The 18,413-nt window shown below is 46.9% G+C and overlaps 1 protein-coding gene across 1 annotated transcript in view; it reads left to right on the plus strand.

Annotated features, from left to right (window-relative positions):
* TMEM145 (transmembrane protein 145) overlaps positions 1-18,413 on the plus strand; it is a 123,035-nt gene that overhangs the window by 72,778 nt on the left and 31,844 nt on the right. The window contains exons 3-7 of the mRNA XM_068243077.1: positions 1,768-1,845; positions 1,923-2,009; positions 2,117-2,218; positions 4,042-4,126; positions 10,425-10,496. Of these exons, the coding sequence (XP_068099178.1) occupies positions 1,768-1,845; positions 1,923-2,009; positions 2,117-2,218; positions 4,042-4,126; positions 10,425-10,496 (424 nt within the window). The remainder of the gene's footprint in view (positions 1-1,767; positions 1,846-1,922; positions 2,010-2,116; positions 2,219-4,041; positions 4,127-10,424; positions 10,497-18,413) is intronic.

An 18,413-nucleotide genomic window follows, 5' to 3' on the forward strand; every position in this document is an offset into this window, starting at 1 on the left:
TTTTTGTTACAGTAGCTTTACTGTAACAATACATGAAATCTACTATACCAAAACCGCTACACAAAACCGCAAAACGCTAGCTGAAATGCTGCAGAAAAATAAGAAAAAGCGTTTCAAAATCTGCTAGCATTTTGCGGATCTGCTAGCGGTTTTGGTGTGCACCAGGCCTGAGTCAGATTAAAAAGTGTTTTGGCTTCTGTTTACTTTTCAGGAAAGCTGCAAGCACTGCTGTCCCACAGTCTTATTAGCATAGATAACAAAAATGGTTTATTAACCCTTGCAATAAAAAAGGGACCTAATGCTAGGTACTATGCAACTTTCTATCAGATCGATGGGTCGAATAGATAATTTCAGACATGTCTGATCTGCTCTATACAATAACGGGATTGATTTTGTACAGTAGTGATCTGAAAATTGATCCCATTATCTTTTGGGAGCAGATCGGACATGTTGGAAATTATCTGTTCGACCCGTCAATCTAATGGGAAATTGCATGGTGTGTACCTTTAGCATTAGACATGTACATAGTAGGTGTAGTGCTATATCTACCTATTTTTATCTCACTATAGACTGTATTCACAAAGTTTTACACTGCACTGATAGCTCACGTAGTTAGTTAGCCCAAGCTACGCAAGTTGCATAATGTGCATTGTGTTTAACCTGCTGGGCGGCCGTGGGAGGGTTTTTTCGCCCAATTTTTTTTTTTGGATCATGTAGCTAGCCTATCGCTAGCTACATGATTCCCCCCTCCCTGCTCCCTCCCTCCCACCCTTTCGATCGCCGCCGGCGATCATGCCCATCAGGAAATCCCGTTCTGAACAGGATTTCCTTTAGGGCTTCCCCCATCGCCATGGCGACGAACGTCGTTACGTCACAGGTAGTCCCGATCCACCCCATAGCGCAGCCTGGCGGTGATTGTGCAAATCGGCCCAACAGGGCCGGAGCGGTGCGCAGCGGCGTTACAGGACAAGCTCAGCTCGTCCAGAACGCTAAGGAGGTTAAAGCATAAGTGAGGATTAAGGGCTCAGACACACTATAAGCGCTTTTCAAAAATTGCTCCCATTCACGTTCATTAAAATCGCGGTAAAAATCGTGTAAAAATCTCTTTGATCGTATACTCGAAAAAACAAACGCAATCGCAGCTAATCAATCACAAGCGCTCAGAAAAGCCCTTTTAGTGCGTCTGAGCCCTTAGTGCACTTTAAGGCCAGTTTTACACTTGTAGATTGCCCAACCCAGTCTACAAATGACCCTGCACGAGCAAGCGCCTGCAGGGTTATATGCATAGCGCAGGTTCCCCCCACTTCCTCAGAAGCCACAACAAGTTGCAAGTTACCAATGGAGGTAACTTGTGGCCTCTGACTAAGTGGGGGAGTCAGCAAAACGGCTGTCAGACAGACTACACACATGCAATCTGTATCTGTCATGTATTGAGGATGAAATAAAGCGGTGGATTTTATAGAATTAGGATTGGTACCTGGATTTGCAATTCTTATGGTGATGATCTGTATGGCTTATAGAGGTGCATATTCGTTAGAACACTACAATACACTTGTATGTCTGCTGAATTAAGTGCATTTAGTGCCAACCCTTATGCTCTGGTGCTTTTGGCTTGACAATCATTTTTTGTATTTTACTGCCAAAATGTGACACTATTTATCTATATGATTGTTCAGCAAAGCCTACTTGCCCATCAGAGCTGTGGTCTCCATGTGGCTTCAGGTATTGGTCTCATGTGGTAACAGGAAGGGTTATCTCTTTCTTTAGGCCAAATGCTGCCAGAACATCCTTCTCTATTTCGATGACCCATCTCAGTGGCCAGCCGTGTACAAGAATGGCAACAAGGTGAGTTGACGCTGGCAAGATTTCTGGCTTTATCAGTGGAAGGGTTTCTGTGTGACAACAGGTCCTCTTTTCTTCAGGATTGCCTGATGAAGGAGTCTGTGATTCGACCAGAGAACAATCAGGTCATTAACCTGACGACACAATACGTCTGGTCTGGCTGTCTGGTAAGAATTCGCTGTAAACTCAGGGAATTCTGGCTAAACTGTTATTTTCTGTTTTAATTCTGTTCTCGCCTCACTCTGGCTCTTAATAATGTGACGTTTTCTCCCAGGTGACAAAGGAGGATGGGCAGAGCTACCTGAGCTGCAATAGTGGTCGGAGCTTCCGTTCTGTGCGGGAAAGATGGTGGTACATAGCGCTGAGCAAGTGTGGGGTGAGGAATCTCTAGTCTTCATTGCATGGGTACTCTAAGTGACGCGCCCTCAGTTGTGATTGGATGGGAGGAGGCACATTTAAAGGACAACTGAAGTAAGAGAGATATGGAGACTGCCATATTTATTTCCTTTTGAGCAATACAAGTTGCCTGGCTAGCCTGCTGATCCGCTGCCTCTAATACTTTTAGCCATAGACCCTGAACAAGCATGCAGCAGATCAGGTGTTTTTGACATTATTTTCAGATCTGACAAGATTAGCTGCATGCTTGTTTCTGGTGCTATTCAGACACTACTGCAGCCAAGTAGATCAGCAGGGCTGCCAGGTAACTGGTATTGTTGAAAAGGAAATAAATATGGCAACCTCCATATACTTCTTACTTCAGTTGCCCTTTAAAGGACAACCAAGGTGACATGTGACATGATGAGATAGTCATGTGTATGTACAGTGCCATGCACATAAATAACTGCATACAGTTAAAAATGGCGCAGACTGAAAAATTGTGCACCGTTCCGCCGATCATAAAACGCTATTTACCGGTTTAATGTAAATACATTATCCACTTGAGGACCACAGTGCTAAACCCCCCTAAAGACCAGGCTGTTTTTTCTGTAATTGGCCACTGCAGCTTTAAGGCCAAGCTGCAGGGCCACACAACACAGCAGAGGAGTGATCCTCCCCCCTTTTCCCCCCAATAACAGAGCGCTCTATTGGTGGAGTCTGATCGCCCCCCCCCCCCCCAGTGTTTGTTTGTTTTTTTAATCAATATTTATGTTATTTTTTGATTATTTTTTACTATTTCTTTCTTTCTTTATTTTTTTAAACTCTCCCACCCCCCAGCCGGCCAATCCTGGCAATCGGCTCTCATAGGCTTCTGCCTATGAGAGCCGATCGCTCTCTTGTCCCCCAGGGGTACTGCCGTGTCACACGGCTGTCCCCAGTACAGCGCTGCTGCCGATCACAGCGCTGTACATGTAAATAGACATTCCCCCGATTCATCTGGCCAAAACTGCAAGCGTCGTTGGCGCCGTCATAAATGAATGATTGTGTAAACGATCTTTAACATAGTCACAGCAAAACCCACGAAAGTCAATGAGGATCATAACAATACTCCACGATTTAATCCAGCATTGCTGTTGTTCAAAAGCGAATGATTGCTGCGGGTGGCGTGCATCGTGAAGCACGATGTTGCACAATATCTCTAAAAAATAGTTTGTCGCAAAAAATTGTTCAATAAGTCATGGCGGGGGTATTGGCCTTTAGAGTAACTCATGCCATCAGCGTTTAACATGTTCTCTATATACAGTATGTCCAGGCTTTGCCTAGAGTGTTTACATCTAAACTACAGGAATAATAATTAAACTTTTGAATAAGTGCTATGGAGGCTGCCATCTTTAAAAGAAAACTAAAGCAATAGGGATATGGAGACTGACATTTAGTTTTATTTTAAATAATACCAGTTGCCTGGCTGTCCTGCTGATTCTCTGCCTCTAATACTTTAAACCATAGACCCTGAACAAGCATGCAGCAGATCAGGTGTTTCTGACTTCAACTCTGACTGGATTAGCTGCATGCTTGTTTCAGGTGTGTGATTCAGACAGTACTGATTCCAAATAGATCAGCAGGGCTTCCAGGCAACTGGTATTGTTTAAAAGGGAATAAATATGTCAGCCTCTAAATCCCTCTCACTTCATGTTCCCTTTAAAGGCCAATCTAACACTGAAACAAAAATTACACAGTGAGCCCTGAGGATTCTGGGGATCAATGCAAATGGCTCATTAAATGAGAAATCCACTATTTCTGTAACGCTTTCTCTCGCCACAGGGGGACGGCTTACAGTTAGAGTATGAGATGACCCTGACCAATGGAAAGTCCTTCTGGACCAGGCACTTCTCTGCAGATGAATTCGGTCAGTATCAACAAGTCCCTCATCTCACTGTGTGTCTTCCTGTGCAGCGGACCAGAGGCTTAGTTAGACATCATGGGGTTACATACTGGGGCGTTTACATCTTTCCTAACCCATGAATATGAGTGGGTCATCTCAGCAATGTAGCGTCAATGAAGCACATGGACACAGAGAAACAAAGCCAAAGGGTAGAAGAACAAAGAAATATTTAAATGCTAGTGCACACAGTGCAAGGGGATTACACTTAAATGGTAGTGCACAGAGAGTCCTCGTTCAGAGAGTCCTGAACTTACTAGATACTTCACTTTGGCTCTCTTTAGGGCAGATTCACTAACTGCTGGTAAAATGTACATGTGCAGCTAGCTGGCCAGGGAATAAGGACAAAGAAGAACGGGTCTCAACCTGGATTTGTGCAATTATAGCGATTATTTAATGTGCCATAGCAGACAAAAACACAGCGTTTCGGCCCAGGAGGCCTTTATCAAGTGTTCTAGGTCTTGATAAAGGCCTCCTGGGCTGATCCATTGTGTTTTTGTCTGCTATGGCACATTAAATAATCGCTATAATTGCACAAATCTTAAATTGAAAAAAAAAAAAATGCGCCAAAACAGCAGTACAAGAACAACAACATCAGAAATCCCATCATGCTTTGCACAGCATCAGGGGAAAAATGCCCGGGCAGTTTTCTTCTGTGCAGCTAAAATGAGGCTTGGGTAAGAAAAACAAAGTTCTGATGCTATGAAACTGTTAAAGAAACACCAAGCCTTTTCAGTGCTGCTGAGTAGATTTTTAGTCTGGGGGTTCACTTTAAAGGGAAACTCAGACCGGCTTCACACTGCAGATTGGCGTCAGCCTTATGGTGCGGCGCTCTGCACCGCACTGCCAAAAACAGGCCTTTAGGGAATACCTTGTTAGTATGCAGTATTCCCCTTCTGGCATCTGGCCAAACAGGAAGTGACACCTGCTTGCAGGCACTTCCTATTTTGGAAATATGTAAGTGCACGGAAGCATTTTGTGAAAATACGCTTATGCGCGTCGCAATGTCGCCACGCCGCCGCCAACATTTTAAAAATCCCTGCGTCAGCATAGACTTGCATGAATTCCGGTCTGCTACATGTCGACGCTGATATCCACATTAATGCAGTTTTGGAAGCGCGTCAGATTGAGCACTTCCAGTGCACCGCACTGCAGGTAATATAAAAGTACCCATAGACTTTCATTGCCCTGCGGTAGCAGTCCAGTAAATTGCTGCGACACACCGTGCCAGTGTGAAAGGGCCCTGAAGCGAATGAAATTTTTTTTTAACTTAACTGTGTTTCTACCAGCCTCCTGCAGCCATGCTTTGCTCGCGCCATCACTGAGCAATGCTGCAGCCCCCCTCTTTCAGCTGGATGACTCAGTGAGTCGATGGCCACTGGCATGTGCAGCCCCGCGCATCCTGGATCGCGCTCCCGTCGCTGGGAGTGTTCTGCACTTGCGCAATAGAGATTTTCCTGTACCTCGCATGCATAGCGCGCAATGGGAGCACGATGCGGAGACGTGCAGACTGCGGGTGACAAGAGCATCACCGAGTTACGAAGCGGGCACAGGGCGGCTACAGGGGGCTGGTGGAAGCTCCAGGTAACTGTTTTTTATTTATTTATTTACTTTAGGTTCCCTTTAAAGCTGAACTATTGCAAGTACCCCCGGCTTTATGAAGGCAGATTTATATTCCGTACGCCATGCAGGATCCGAGTGTAGGACGTGCCCTGGAGTTTACACTGAGCACAGGCAGACATCTCCCTCTCTCATAGCCTGTGTGCGCTCAGCCTCAGCACAGATTTACTTCCCTGCCTGAGTTAGTGGTGAGGAAACATCTGACGCCTGTAAAGATGTACCTGACTAGTGAGCCATTCATGTGTGGCCCTGCACCGCCTGCCTCCCATCATTGTGAGGCATGCAGTCATGGCGACAGACAGAGCACAGGGCAGCGAGCCAAGCAAAACAGCCACAAGCTGAGGTTGTCTTCATAGCTCTTCTACAAATCAACCTCAGCTCCACGCCGTGGAATTCTGGGGCTGAAGCAAGGTAGATATGAAGACCAGGGATTGTGTACAAAATCCATAGCAACTTGTCAGGACATCACACTGTGGACATTACATTTAACACTATATGGTGCCTTAAAGTTAACCCGAACTGAGTAAAATTATTTAAAATAAACACAATGTGCCTGCAAATGAATATTACATACCTACCTCCCTGTCAGCTCACCATTTACTTCTTACAATGATTCCTTCCATTTCTGACAATATTGTGAAATATATCAGTTGCTGTCAGTTAAATATCAGCTGCTGTCAATAACTGAAAGGACAACTGATATGCAAGGCAATGTCCATGTTTCCCTATGACTCCCTATGATATTACAGTCTAATAGTGTGCTGACTTGAAAGCTGTTACAGGGTCATTGCCATTCAATTCAAGCACTTTATTGTCGGTTGGTTTAGTGTTAGACCTAGGTAGGGAAGCATTAGTGTGGGGTATAGGTTGGGGAAGTCAGTAGTAGAATACCAGTAACATTACCAACTTTTTGAGGTATAGTTTAAGATACATCCCTAATCCCGCCCCCTAGTCACTGATACCAAAATACAGAAGCAAAAGGCAAAGTTTTAAAATTCAGACCACGCTGGTCCTTCCAATCATTATTAGTTTCCCTTCATTTAAACATTTAAAAATAAGAAATATATCAATTATGATGGAAATAACATTTAGAGTATATTAAACACATTTTTAAAGTGGTCTGAAACTCTGACATAACATTCAATAAAAATGTGTTTTTCTACTTTTTATTATTCATTCAGTTATCATATTTGCTTTTGTGCACAAGTAATATTGTCTTTCTGCAAATTACAAGTTTCCAAAGTGTAGTTTTTCTTGCCCTAAAAGCTGCCATTGCATTTTATTCTTACTGCTTTTTATTATATATTAAAATCTAAGGAGTTGTTCTGTACTGTGTGTGTGCCTGAAGCAGAGACAGAGACACACACATGTATCAACATTGGAATGTAAACAAAGATACTGTTATCTCCAGTTTGGATGGGGATTTGAAGCTGAATAGCAGGACATAGTGCTTTGTTTAACCACTTCACCACTGAGGGGTTTTACCCCCTGAGCACAAGAGCAATTTTCACCTTTCAGCGCTCCTTCCATTCATTCGTCTATAACTTTATCATTACTTATCGCAATGAAATGAACTATAGCTTGTTTTTTCCGCTACCAATTAGGCTTTCTTTAGGTGGGACATTATGCCAAGAATTATTTTATTCTAAATGTGTTTTAATGGGAAAATAGGAAAAATGTGCGAAAAAAATTAATTTTTCAGTTTTCGGCCATTATAGTTTTTAAATAATGCATGCTACTGTAATTAAAACCCATGAAATGTATTTGCCCTTTTGTCCCGGTTATAAAACCGTTTAAATTATGTCCCTATCACAATGTTTGGCACCAATATTTTATTTGGAAATAAAGGTGCATTTTTTTCAGTTTTGCGTCCATCCCTAATTACAAGCCCATAGTTTATAAAGTAACAGTGTTGTACCCTCTTGACATAAATATTTAAAAAGTTCAGTCCCTAAGGTAACTATTTATGTATTATTTTTAATTGTAAATTTTTTAATTTTTTTTTAATTACAAAAAAAAAAAAAAATGGGGAGTGTGGGAGGTAATGAGTGTAACGATTGTGGAACTTTCTCCGTGATCAGCGCACAACGCGTGCGCTGACACGGCGGAAATCCTCCACAAGCGTATATTTGCAGGCACCCAGCAAAAGGTGCTACGCACCTGTAAAGGGAAATTCCTGTCGGCAGATGGCGCTGGGGAGTGCAGAGGAACCAATCCTCTGTACCTCCACAAGTGCCAGACAGGAATTTACGAAGCGCAGAACGCAATCGCAAGAGAGGCGATTGCGAATGAAATTGAGCAAAGGGACAGGTTGTATGTGTGTGCGCCAATCCAGTCGTCACCCCGTGACCGCGCACACGCAACAGCAGATATGAAATAGGAACGCGATCGCGAGAGGTGCGATCGCCAGACGTGACACAAGGCAGATCAGAATAGAATACGAGGGTAGCAAAGGCACAGCAAATAATACAATAAGGAGATACGGAAAATAACAAACGCTAGCTAACCGCGAACACCGCACTCATTCGCAACAGTGCACGCGGTTATGCGTGGTCTCCACGTGATAAGCACAATAGAGACAAGCACACCTAACTAACCATCGACAGACAAACATGAAACAGAGGACGCGAGCACTTGCTTAACGGTTACCTCACCGAGCCTCCAGCAAGCGTAGCCGACAAGACAGACACACGAAAACAGGGACAAGCGAGAGATAGGATCCACAGCACTAGCGAAAAGTGGCTAGCGCGATCCAGGTACAGAGTAGCAGAACAGAAGGATCCCCAGCGCTAGCGAAAAGTAGCTAGCGCGATCCCAGAAGACAGAACAGAAGGATCCCCAGCGCTAGCGAAAAGTAGCTAGCGCGATCCCAGGAGACAGAACAAAAGAGATAGCTGGTAGCAACCGCTGCACCAGCTATACTCCAAGAACAGAGATCAGAACCATTTCCTGTCGACCACCTTTGGGACTGGACAATGGCAACAGGCAAGACAAGACAGAACAGGCAATACAGATAATACAACCTGACTGGGCTAGAAGGGGAGCCTAAAGCAACCCCCAGGAATTAACTATACTAGATAGCAATGGCTGACACTCCAGCAGTGTCCATCAGGAACAGACCATGGAAAGGAAATGACCAGCAAAGCCTTCTGGGAAACATAAAGCTCTTATAGTGCCAGTCATCAAAGAAGGCAGGTAGTGGATTTGCATAACGAATGTATGCAAATTCCCCAGCAAGAGAACAGACCAGAAACTTGCAATGGAAAGACAGGTCTCTGTTCCAGAGACCTGCAGCCCACAGACTAGAGGAATGGACAAACAGCTGTCTGCCTGTGCAGCCAGCTGAGCAGATCATCACAATGAGTTAATTTTTTGTGTAACAGTAATTTATTTCTATGTAAAAAATGCTTAGGGTGTAGTTTTACTATTTGGCCACAAGATGGCAACAGTAACTTTTTTCCTTCCGAACGCTCGCAGGAAGTAGTAGGAGGCTGTGAGTGTTTTTTTTTTTTCACAATGATCGCGCTGCCCATCGGAGAGCAGCGGATCATTGCGGGGCTTAGATCAACAAACGGGAATGGATTTTCCCGTTCATTGATCTCCGGGCGAGCGGGCGGTGGCGTGTTTACTAGCGGCGGGCGGCGTGTTTACGAGCGGGAGCGCGGGCAGCGGCGGGAGCGCGGAGAGTACGGATTTCTCCATCCCTGGGGGTTAAAGGATGGAAAAAGGGACGGAGAAATTCGTACGGGCGGGGGTAAAGTGGTTAACCATTGCAGTGATGTTCTGCTAAAAAAAAATTCTGGGATAGTAGCTTTAAAGCTGTGAGGAATCTTTTAGAGCAAAGTAGAAATGCTGACTTTCAGACCACTTTAACCCCCTTGGCGGTATGATTCTTTCTGGATTTTAGGGTCTAAAAGCGGTACAATTTTTTTGCACCCTTTCAGACCCTAAAACCTGGAAAAAATCATGCTGCCAGGGAGATCTGCAGCAGTTCTGCAATCACTAACCTCCCTGGGCTCCCGTGCTGCAGTTATGCCTCCATCCTCCGGGTGGCGCTGCAACTCTAAAGAGGAAGCCGAGCCCCAGAGCACAGAAGAAGAATGATGTCCGACGTCGGGATCCCTGGGAGGTATGTAGAAACGCGCCCGCTGCGTGCTATACTCTGCATAGAGCTGCGGTTTTCCGCCCCGACCCTAGCTCGGGGTTACCGCCAAGTAGGTTAAGTCGAAAAATACATTTACAAATACATATGTCTGTGCATCAGTTCCGAGGAGGGACACATAAGGAAGAAAGAGGGACAGAGGGATTTAGTTCCCAAAGAGGGACTGTCCCTCTGAAAAAGGATCAGTTGGGAGCTATGACATTACCAGTACTCGAACTACTAGCATGATCTGGAGCCCCGATTACCGTGCATCTCTTTTAAATGTATGTCATCCCTCCTTCCCCTCCATAGCAATAGGAAGCGCTGTGAGAGCCATGTGAAGGGAATTGATCACGAAAGAGAACTATTTTGAGGTCCTGTACAGCGCCCCTGATGTCGGAACCCTTGTGCAATGTGTTCCCAAGCGTCACTAAGGAGAATGCTGTTAATACTCCGTCAGTTCACACAGTGTAGTAATGTGATGCTTCTCTCTTTGTGATGCAGGGATCCTGGAGACGGATATCACCTTCCTGCTCATCTTCATTCTCATCCTCCTCCTGTCCTGTTACTTTGGCTGTGAGTATGCTATCCAGTCCTATGTATGATTTACTTATTAGATGTGCAGTAACAGTCATGCAGTGCTACTTCCTGACTGTAGGGGGCATTCTCAGCTTTTTGGTGTAAAATAAGCCTGTAAGTCCCCATGATCTGTCACCGGCGGGGATTGCCTGATGCCGGGTACATGTGCCGGCAAGCACGGCATCCACTGTGTACGGCCCCCGGCGTGTCTCCTGACCCACATCAGGTCACGAGACATGGATGCCGGAAAGCCAAAGACGCCACCCGGAGGCCTGGTAAGTATTATATGCCCTTCAAACTCAAACACCCCTAAAAACCCCATTTGGCTGGTGTCGTCTCTGCCCACTTTTTCTAACCCTAACACACAAATACTCAGTGACCAAGTTTGTGAGCTTTGGCATCAATAATTTGTATATTCCCATAGAAATTAAATAAATCAGATTGGCAGTTTGTGACTTCGCCCCTCTCCAGTATTTGAACCCCAGTCACCCAATGACCAACTGTAGCAGGTTTAAAGCATCTGCTATTAACAGTGTAAAAATGGCAGCAATTTAAATATTGCCCTTGAAAATCAACAGGTGAATTTTGATTGGCTATTATAGGCTCCACCCACTTCCCTGAATATTAATCTCAGTCACCCGGTGACCATGTGGGCAAAGTTTGAGAACCCTGCCATTAACAGTGTAAGATGCCTGTAGTTTTTATTTTCCCAGTGAAATTTGTGTTTGGCTCTGCCCACTTTTTGTAACCTGGACACACAGTAACTCAATGACCAAGTTTGTGAGCTTTTGGGTCCTTGGCATCATTAAAAACAAATCTGATTGGCTGTTTGTGGCTCCATCCCCTTTTCTGAATTTGAAGCCCAGTGACCCAATGACCTGTATCAGGTTTGAGGCCTGTGCCATTAACAGAGCAAAAATGGCAGCAATTTTAATATTCCCCTTGAAAATTAACAGGTGAATATTGATTGGTTTTCTTAGGCTCTACCCACTTTTCTGAATATTAATCCCAATCACCCAGTAACCAACTGTGCAAAGTTTGAGAACCCTGCCATTAACAGCGAGGAAGGGCTGCAGTTAACATTTTCTCTGGGAAATCTGCTTTTGACTCCACCCAGTTTTTGTAACCTTGACACACAGTCACTCTATGACCAAGTTTGTGAACTTTCGGGCTCCTGGCATCAAAATTGTGTCAAGGGCAGCAATTTATCCAGCAAAAAAATCTGATTGGCTGTTTGTGGCTCCGACCCCTTCAGTGAAATTGAACCCCAGTTACTTAATGACCGACTGTAGCAGGTTTGAGGCCTCTGCCATTAACAGTGTAAGAATGGCAGAAATTTCAATATTCCCCTTGAAAAGCAAAAGGTGAATTTTGATTGGCTGTTGTAGGCTTAACATACTTTTCTGAATATTCATCCCAGTCATCCAGTGACCAACTGTGTCAAGTTAGAGAACACTGCCAATAACAGTGTAAGAATAGCTGCAGTTTATATTTTCCCATGTAAAAAGTTAGTTGTTTTTGGCTGTTTCTAACCTTGACATATAGTCACTCTATGACCAAGTTTATAAGCTTTGGGGTCCTTGGCATCAATAAGTTGCATTTTTCCATTGACATTAAACAAATCTGATTGGCTGTTTGTAGCCCGCCCTGTTTTCCGAATTTAAATCCCAGTCTCCCAGTGACTGACTGTACCAGATTTGAGGCATCTGCCATTAAGAGTGTAAGAATGGTAGCAATGAAAATATTCCCCTTGAAAATCAATAGGTAATTTTTAATTGGCTGTTGTAGGCTCCACCCACTTACCTGAATATTAATCCCAGTCATCCAGTGACCAACGGTGTCAAGTTTGAAACCCCTGTCAATAACAGAATGACTGAAATCAATCTAACAAATCGGATTGGCTGCTTGTGGCTCCACCCCCTTTAGTGAATTTGGACCCCAGTCACTCAATGACTGACTGTATAAGGTTTGAGGCCTCTGCCATTAACAGTGTAAGAATGGTAGCAATGTAAATATTCCTCTTGAAAAATCAATAGGTGAATTTTGATTGGCTGTTGTAAGCTCCACCCACTTTCTAACTATTAATCACAGTCGCCCAGGGGCCAAGTGTGTCAAATTTGGGAACCATGCCATTAACACTGTAAGAATGGTTGCAGTTTATATTTTCCCATGTAAAAAAATTAGTTGAAATTCGTTGTTGGCGCTGCCTACTTTTTCTGACCTTGACCAAGTCACTCAATTACCAAGTTTATGAGCTTTGGGGTCCTTGGTATCAGGCTCGGACAGAGCCGCCGAACCACCGATGATCCCATCGGTGGGCCCCGACTGCCCCTCCTCCTGGGGGCCCCAGAGCTAAGAGGGAGGGGGGCACTAGCGTTGTGACGTTTTTTTTTTTTTTTTTTAAATTTATTAAAAACCTCTTTCCCCCCGGGGGGGCCCCCTCCTATCCTCCCCCTCCCTCACCTCAGAGGGCCCCCCTCCTATTACGAGCGGCGGTAGAGCGGCGGTTACAGCAAAGTTCCGGCGAGGTAAAGCAGAAGATAGAGGTCCAGCTGCCTCCCGGGCTACGCTGTCTCCTCTATGCCGCTAGCACTGCTTCCTGGTTTAGTGCGCGGCAATTACAAAGGAGACAGCGACTGGGAGGCAGCTGGACCTCTATCTTCTGCTTTACCTCGCCGGAAGTTTGCTGTACCCGCCGCTCTCCCGCCGCTCGTAATAGGAGGGGGGCCCTCCGAGAGTCCGAGGTGAGGGAGGGGGAGGATAGGAGGGGGCCCCACCGGGGAAAAGAGCTGCCCTCCCCGCGGCTTGTAATAGGAGGGGGGACACCCAGGTGAGGGGGAGCAAAGGAGTCGGGGCCCCCACTGGCTACCCACCCGGCTACCTAACTGCCCACCCGGCTATCTAACTGCCTACATTCCCACCCGGCTACCTTTCTACCCACCCGGCTACCGATCTGCCTACCCTCCCATCCGGCTGCCTAACTGCCCACCCGGCTACCTATCTACCCACCCAGCTACCCTTCTGCCTACCCTCCCACCCGGCTACCTAACTGCCCACCCGGCTACCTAACTGCCTACCCACCCATCCGGCTACCTATCTACCCACCCAGCTACCTATCTGCCTACCCTCCCACCCGGCTGCCTAACTGCCCATCCGGCTACCTATCTACCCACCCGGCTACCTAACTGGCCACCCGGCTACCTAACTGCCTACCCACCCACCCGGCTACCTATCTACCCACCCAGCTACCTATCTGCCTACCCTCCCACCCGGCTACCTAACTGCCCACCCGGCTACCTAACTGCCTACCCTCCCACCCGGCTACCCTTCTGCCTACCCTCCCACCCGGCTACCTAACTGCCCACCCGGCTACCTAACTGCCTACCCTCCCACCCGGCTACCTATCTACCCACCCAGCTACCTATCTGCCTACCCTCCCACCCGGCTACCTAATTGCCCACCCGGCTACCTAACTGCCTACCCACCCACCCGGCTACCTATCTGCCCACCCGGCTACCTATCTGCCCACCTGGATACCTATCTGCCCACCTGGATACCTATCTACCCACCCAGCTACCTATCTGCCCTCCCGGCTACCTAACTGCCTACCCTCCCACCTGGCTACCTAACTGCCCACCCGGCTACCTATCTACCCACCCAGCTACCTATCTGCCTACCCTCCCACCCGGCTACCTATCTGCCCACCCGGCTACCTATTTACCCACCCAGCTACCTATCTGCCTACCCTCCCACCCGGCTACCTAACTGCCCACCCGGCTACCTAACTGCCCACCCAGCTACCTATCTGCCCACCTGGCTACCTAACTGCCTACCCTCCCACCCGGCTACCTAACTGCCCACCCAGCTACCTATCTGCCTACCCTCCCACCCGGCTACATAACTGCCTACCCGGCTACCTATCTGCCTACCATGCCATGGGCGTCCCTACATAGGGCAAAATGGGGCATGCGCACTCCCCTGGCTAGCTGCTGCCCCCCCCCCTAGCTACCCGGACGTGGCTGGCCCGCCCGCCCTGGGGTGGCAGCGGAGAGAGAAAAGAAGTGGCAGGCACAGCGGCGCTGCCTGCTGCATCACTTAATTCTAAAGGGGGGAGCGAGAGAGGGGGAGCCCCAAGGTGAGGGAAGGGGGAGGGGGAAACGTCCTCCCTTCCCCACCGCTTCTCTTCTCTCTCCGCTGCCACTGAGGACACCTATAGATCTGGCTATTTAAACTGGGGACACCTATAGACCTGTCTATCTATACTGGGGGGCCCTGTCACTACCTAAACTGGGGGCTCCTGTCACTACATACACTGGGGGGTCCCTGTCACTGCATACACTGGGGGCTCCTGTCATACCTAAACTGGGGGTACCTGTCACTAACTGAACTGGGGGGGGGGCGCCTGTCAATACCTGAACTGGGGGCACCTGTCACTACCTGAACTGGGGGGCCCTGTCACTACCTAAACTGGGGGCTCCTGTCACTACATACCCTGGGTGGCACCTGTTACTACCTTAACTGGGGGGCACCTGTCACTACAAACACTGGGTGCTCCTGTCACTACCTAAACTGGGGGGTATCTGTCATTAACTAAACTGGGGGGCTCCTGTCGCTACCTAAACTTGGGGGTCCTGTCACTACCTAAGCTGGGAGGCTCCTGGTGCTACCTAAACTAGGGTGCACCTGTCACTACCTAAACTATCCAGGCCAGCCCAGCATCACCACCAGCCAACCAGCCCAGAATCACTGTCAAAAAGGCCACAGCATCACCACCAACAGTCAGGCCAACATTTACTTCAACCAGCCAAGTACAGCCCAGCATCACCGCCAGGCCGGCCACAGCATCACCGCCAGGCCTTTCAGCCCACACATCATCCCCAATCCAGCCAAAAACAGTATTGCCTGGCACAGCAGCCAGTAGAGGAGAATTCAGAAGCCAGGTGAGAGGTGTATACCATATTAAGTGGACATTCTGCCTATTTATGTGAAATGCTGTTTATTTATGTGCCTCATGACTGCTGAATTTGTCTTGTTGGGGGCCTCATGGTTACTGAATTTGTCTTGTTGGGGGCCTCATGGTTACTGAATGTCTTGTTGGGGGCCTCATGATTGCTGAATTTGTCTTGTTGGGGGCCTCAAGATTGCTAAATTTGTCTTGTTGGGGGCCTCATGATTGCTGAATTTGTCATGTTGGGGGCCTCATGATTGCTGAATTTGTCTTGTTAGGGGCCTCATGATTGCTGATTTTGTCTTGACGGGGGACCTCATGATTGCTGAATTTGTCTTGTTGAGGGTCACATGATTGCTAACTGCGAGACTATGGAAAAGGCTGAATCATCATCATATGAGACAATAGCTACTTTTTAGCTTTTTAAAACAGAAAATAAAACTGGGAGGTTCTAAAATAAAAAAAAAAGAATACATTTTTCAGGAGTAGGATGGATGAAATTGTTTATCTTCACAGTTTATTTTCAACTTGGATTTTCCATAATGTTCATGTATGAGTTAAAACGTTTTTATTTAGTTTAACCACTTGAGGACCCACCCTTTACCCCCCCTTAAGGACCAGCGCTGGCTTGATTGATCTGTGCTGGGTGGGCTCTGCAGCCCCCAGCACAGATCAGGGTGCAGGCAGGGAGATCAGATTGCCCCCCTTTTTTCCCCCCTATGGGGATGATGTGCTGGGGGGGTCTGATCTCTCCTGCCTGCTGTGGGTGGCGGGGGGGGGCACCTCAAAGCCCCCCTCCGTGGCGACATTCTCCCCCTCCCTCTCCTATCTGCTCCCCCGGGAGATCTGGGCTGCACAGGACGCTATCCGTCCTGTGCAGCCAGTGACGGGACGTCCCCTGTCACATGGCGGCGATCCCCGGCCGCTGATTGGCCGGGGATCGCCGATCTGCCTTACGGCGCTGCTGCGCAGCAGCGCCGTACAGATGTAAACAAAGCGGATTATTTCCGCTTGTGTTTACATCTAGCCTGCGAGCCGCCATCGGCGGCCCGCAGGCTATTCACGGAGCCCCCCGCCGTGATTTGACAGGAAGCTTCCTGATTAATTAGGCTGCAGCTGGCGACGCAATACTGCGTCGCTGGTCCTGCAGCTGCCACTTTGCCGACGCACGTTATGAGTGTGCGGTCGGCAAGTGGTTAAATTGCTGTTGCCACTTTGCAATAGATAAGTGACTTTTGGATTGCATTTTGTGGGGGTATCTGCCGTCAACCTGATTGCATTGTGTGGGGGTATCTGCCGTCAACCTGATTGCATTTTGTGGGGGTATCTGCTGCCATTTGACTACTTGATGAATTATGAGGCATGTAACTACTTGAATATTTTATCTACAATGTATCTGGTCGGACCTAATCTCTGTGAATAACGCCGCTACTTATTTTGTGTTTTGTATTTTTTTTTTAAGTCTGCCCATGACTCATCATGACCACGCCGATGTTCCAGTGCGTGGTGACACCCATTTAGTTTCGCATTTAGACATATCCCTATTGGAGACTGTCCTCAGAATTGCTCACAATCTATTCCCTACCATAAAGTCATGCAAAATTTCTAGAGTACATGTGTATGTGAGCCCAAAATGGGGGGGGGGGGAGGGAGGAGGGGGGGGAGGAGAGGGGGGTGGGCCCCAGGCTGAAACTTCCTTGGTGGGCCCTTGGTGTCCCAGTCCGACCCTGCTTGGTATCCAGGGCCGGCGCTACCATTAAGGCAAAGGAGGCAGCTGCCCCAGGGCCCCAGAGCTTGTAGGGGCCCCCAGTGGCTACAAGAGGAAAAAAAAAATTGAAAATCGACCTTATAGTTCCTGAGAAAATCGATTTTAAAGTTTCAAAGGAAAAAAAATACACATTTAAAAACCAGCCAACTTTAATGGTTAATAGCAAATCCACCTTAAATTCTAGAAAACCTAAATTTGCAGGATATGTTAAGGAGATCATTGGGAATAAGAGGAAAAAACTATTTTTCAAAAAGACCTTATAGTTTTTGAGAAAATCGATTTTAAAGTTTTAAAGGAAAAAAGTATACTTTTAAATGCGGTAAATGTCACTTTTAGTACCTAACGGTAGTGTAATTTTACATGTATCAAAAGAAAGAGCAATACATTTCCAGACAGGGTTTCCAGGGGGTCCATACGCAGCCGCAGCGGTTTGGCCAGGGATCGCTATACAGCCGCAATATGGCTGTATGAAGATCCCTGGCATTTTTTTCCTATTTTCCCAAATTTTTTTTATGTTTAGAGTGTGGGAATTTGTTTTTTTTTTTAATTATTTGGGGTCCCCCCTCCTGAAACTTTTTAACCCCTTGTCCCCCATGCAGGCTGGGGTAGCCAGAATGTGGAGCTCCGACCGATTGGGGCTTCAAACCCTGACTATACCAGCTGCAAAAAGGTCCCTTAATACCAATTTTTGCTCCGGGGTATCTGTTGGGGGGGCCCCCCAGGTTTATTTTGCCCTGGGGCCCCATTGTTGCTTAAACCGGCCCTGTTGGTATCAATAATTTGTATATTCCCATTTAAATTAATCAAATCTGATTGGCTGTTTTTCCCAGCAATTTAAATATTCCCCTTGAAAAATGCTGATTGTCTGTTGTAGGCTCCACCCATTTTCCTGAATATTAATCCCAGTCACCTAGTGACTAACTGTGCAAACTTTGAGAACCCTGCCATTAACAGTGTAAGAATGGCTGCAGTTTATATTTGACCAGTAAAATTTGTTTTTGGCTCCGCCCACTTTTTGTAACCTTGACACACAGTCACTCAATGACCAAGTTTGTGAGCTTTCCGGTTCCTGGCATCCAAAATGTGCCAATGGAAGCAGTTTATCCAGCAAATAAATCTGATAGGCTGTTTGTGGCCCCGCCCCTCTAGTGAATTTTGACCCCAGTCACCCAATGACTGACTGTAGCAGGTTTGAAGC

This window comes from Hyperolius riggenbachi, chromosome 6 (assembly GCF_040937935.1).
Source record: "Hyperolius riggenbachi isolate aHypRig1 chromosome 6, aHypRig1.pri, whole genome shotgun sequence".
Classification (NCBI taxonomy): domain Eukaryota; kingdom Metazoa; phylum Chordata; class Amphibia; order Anura; family Hyperoliidae; genus Hyperolius; species Hyperolius riggenbachi.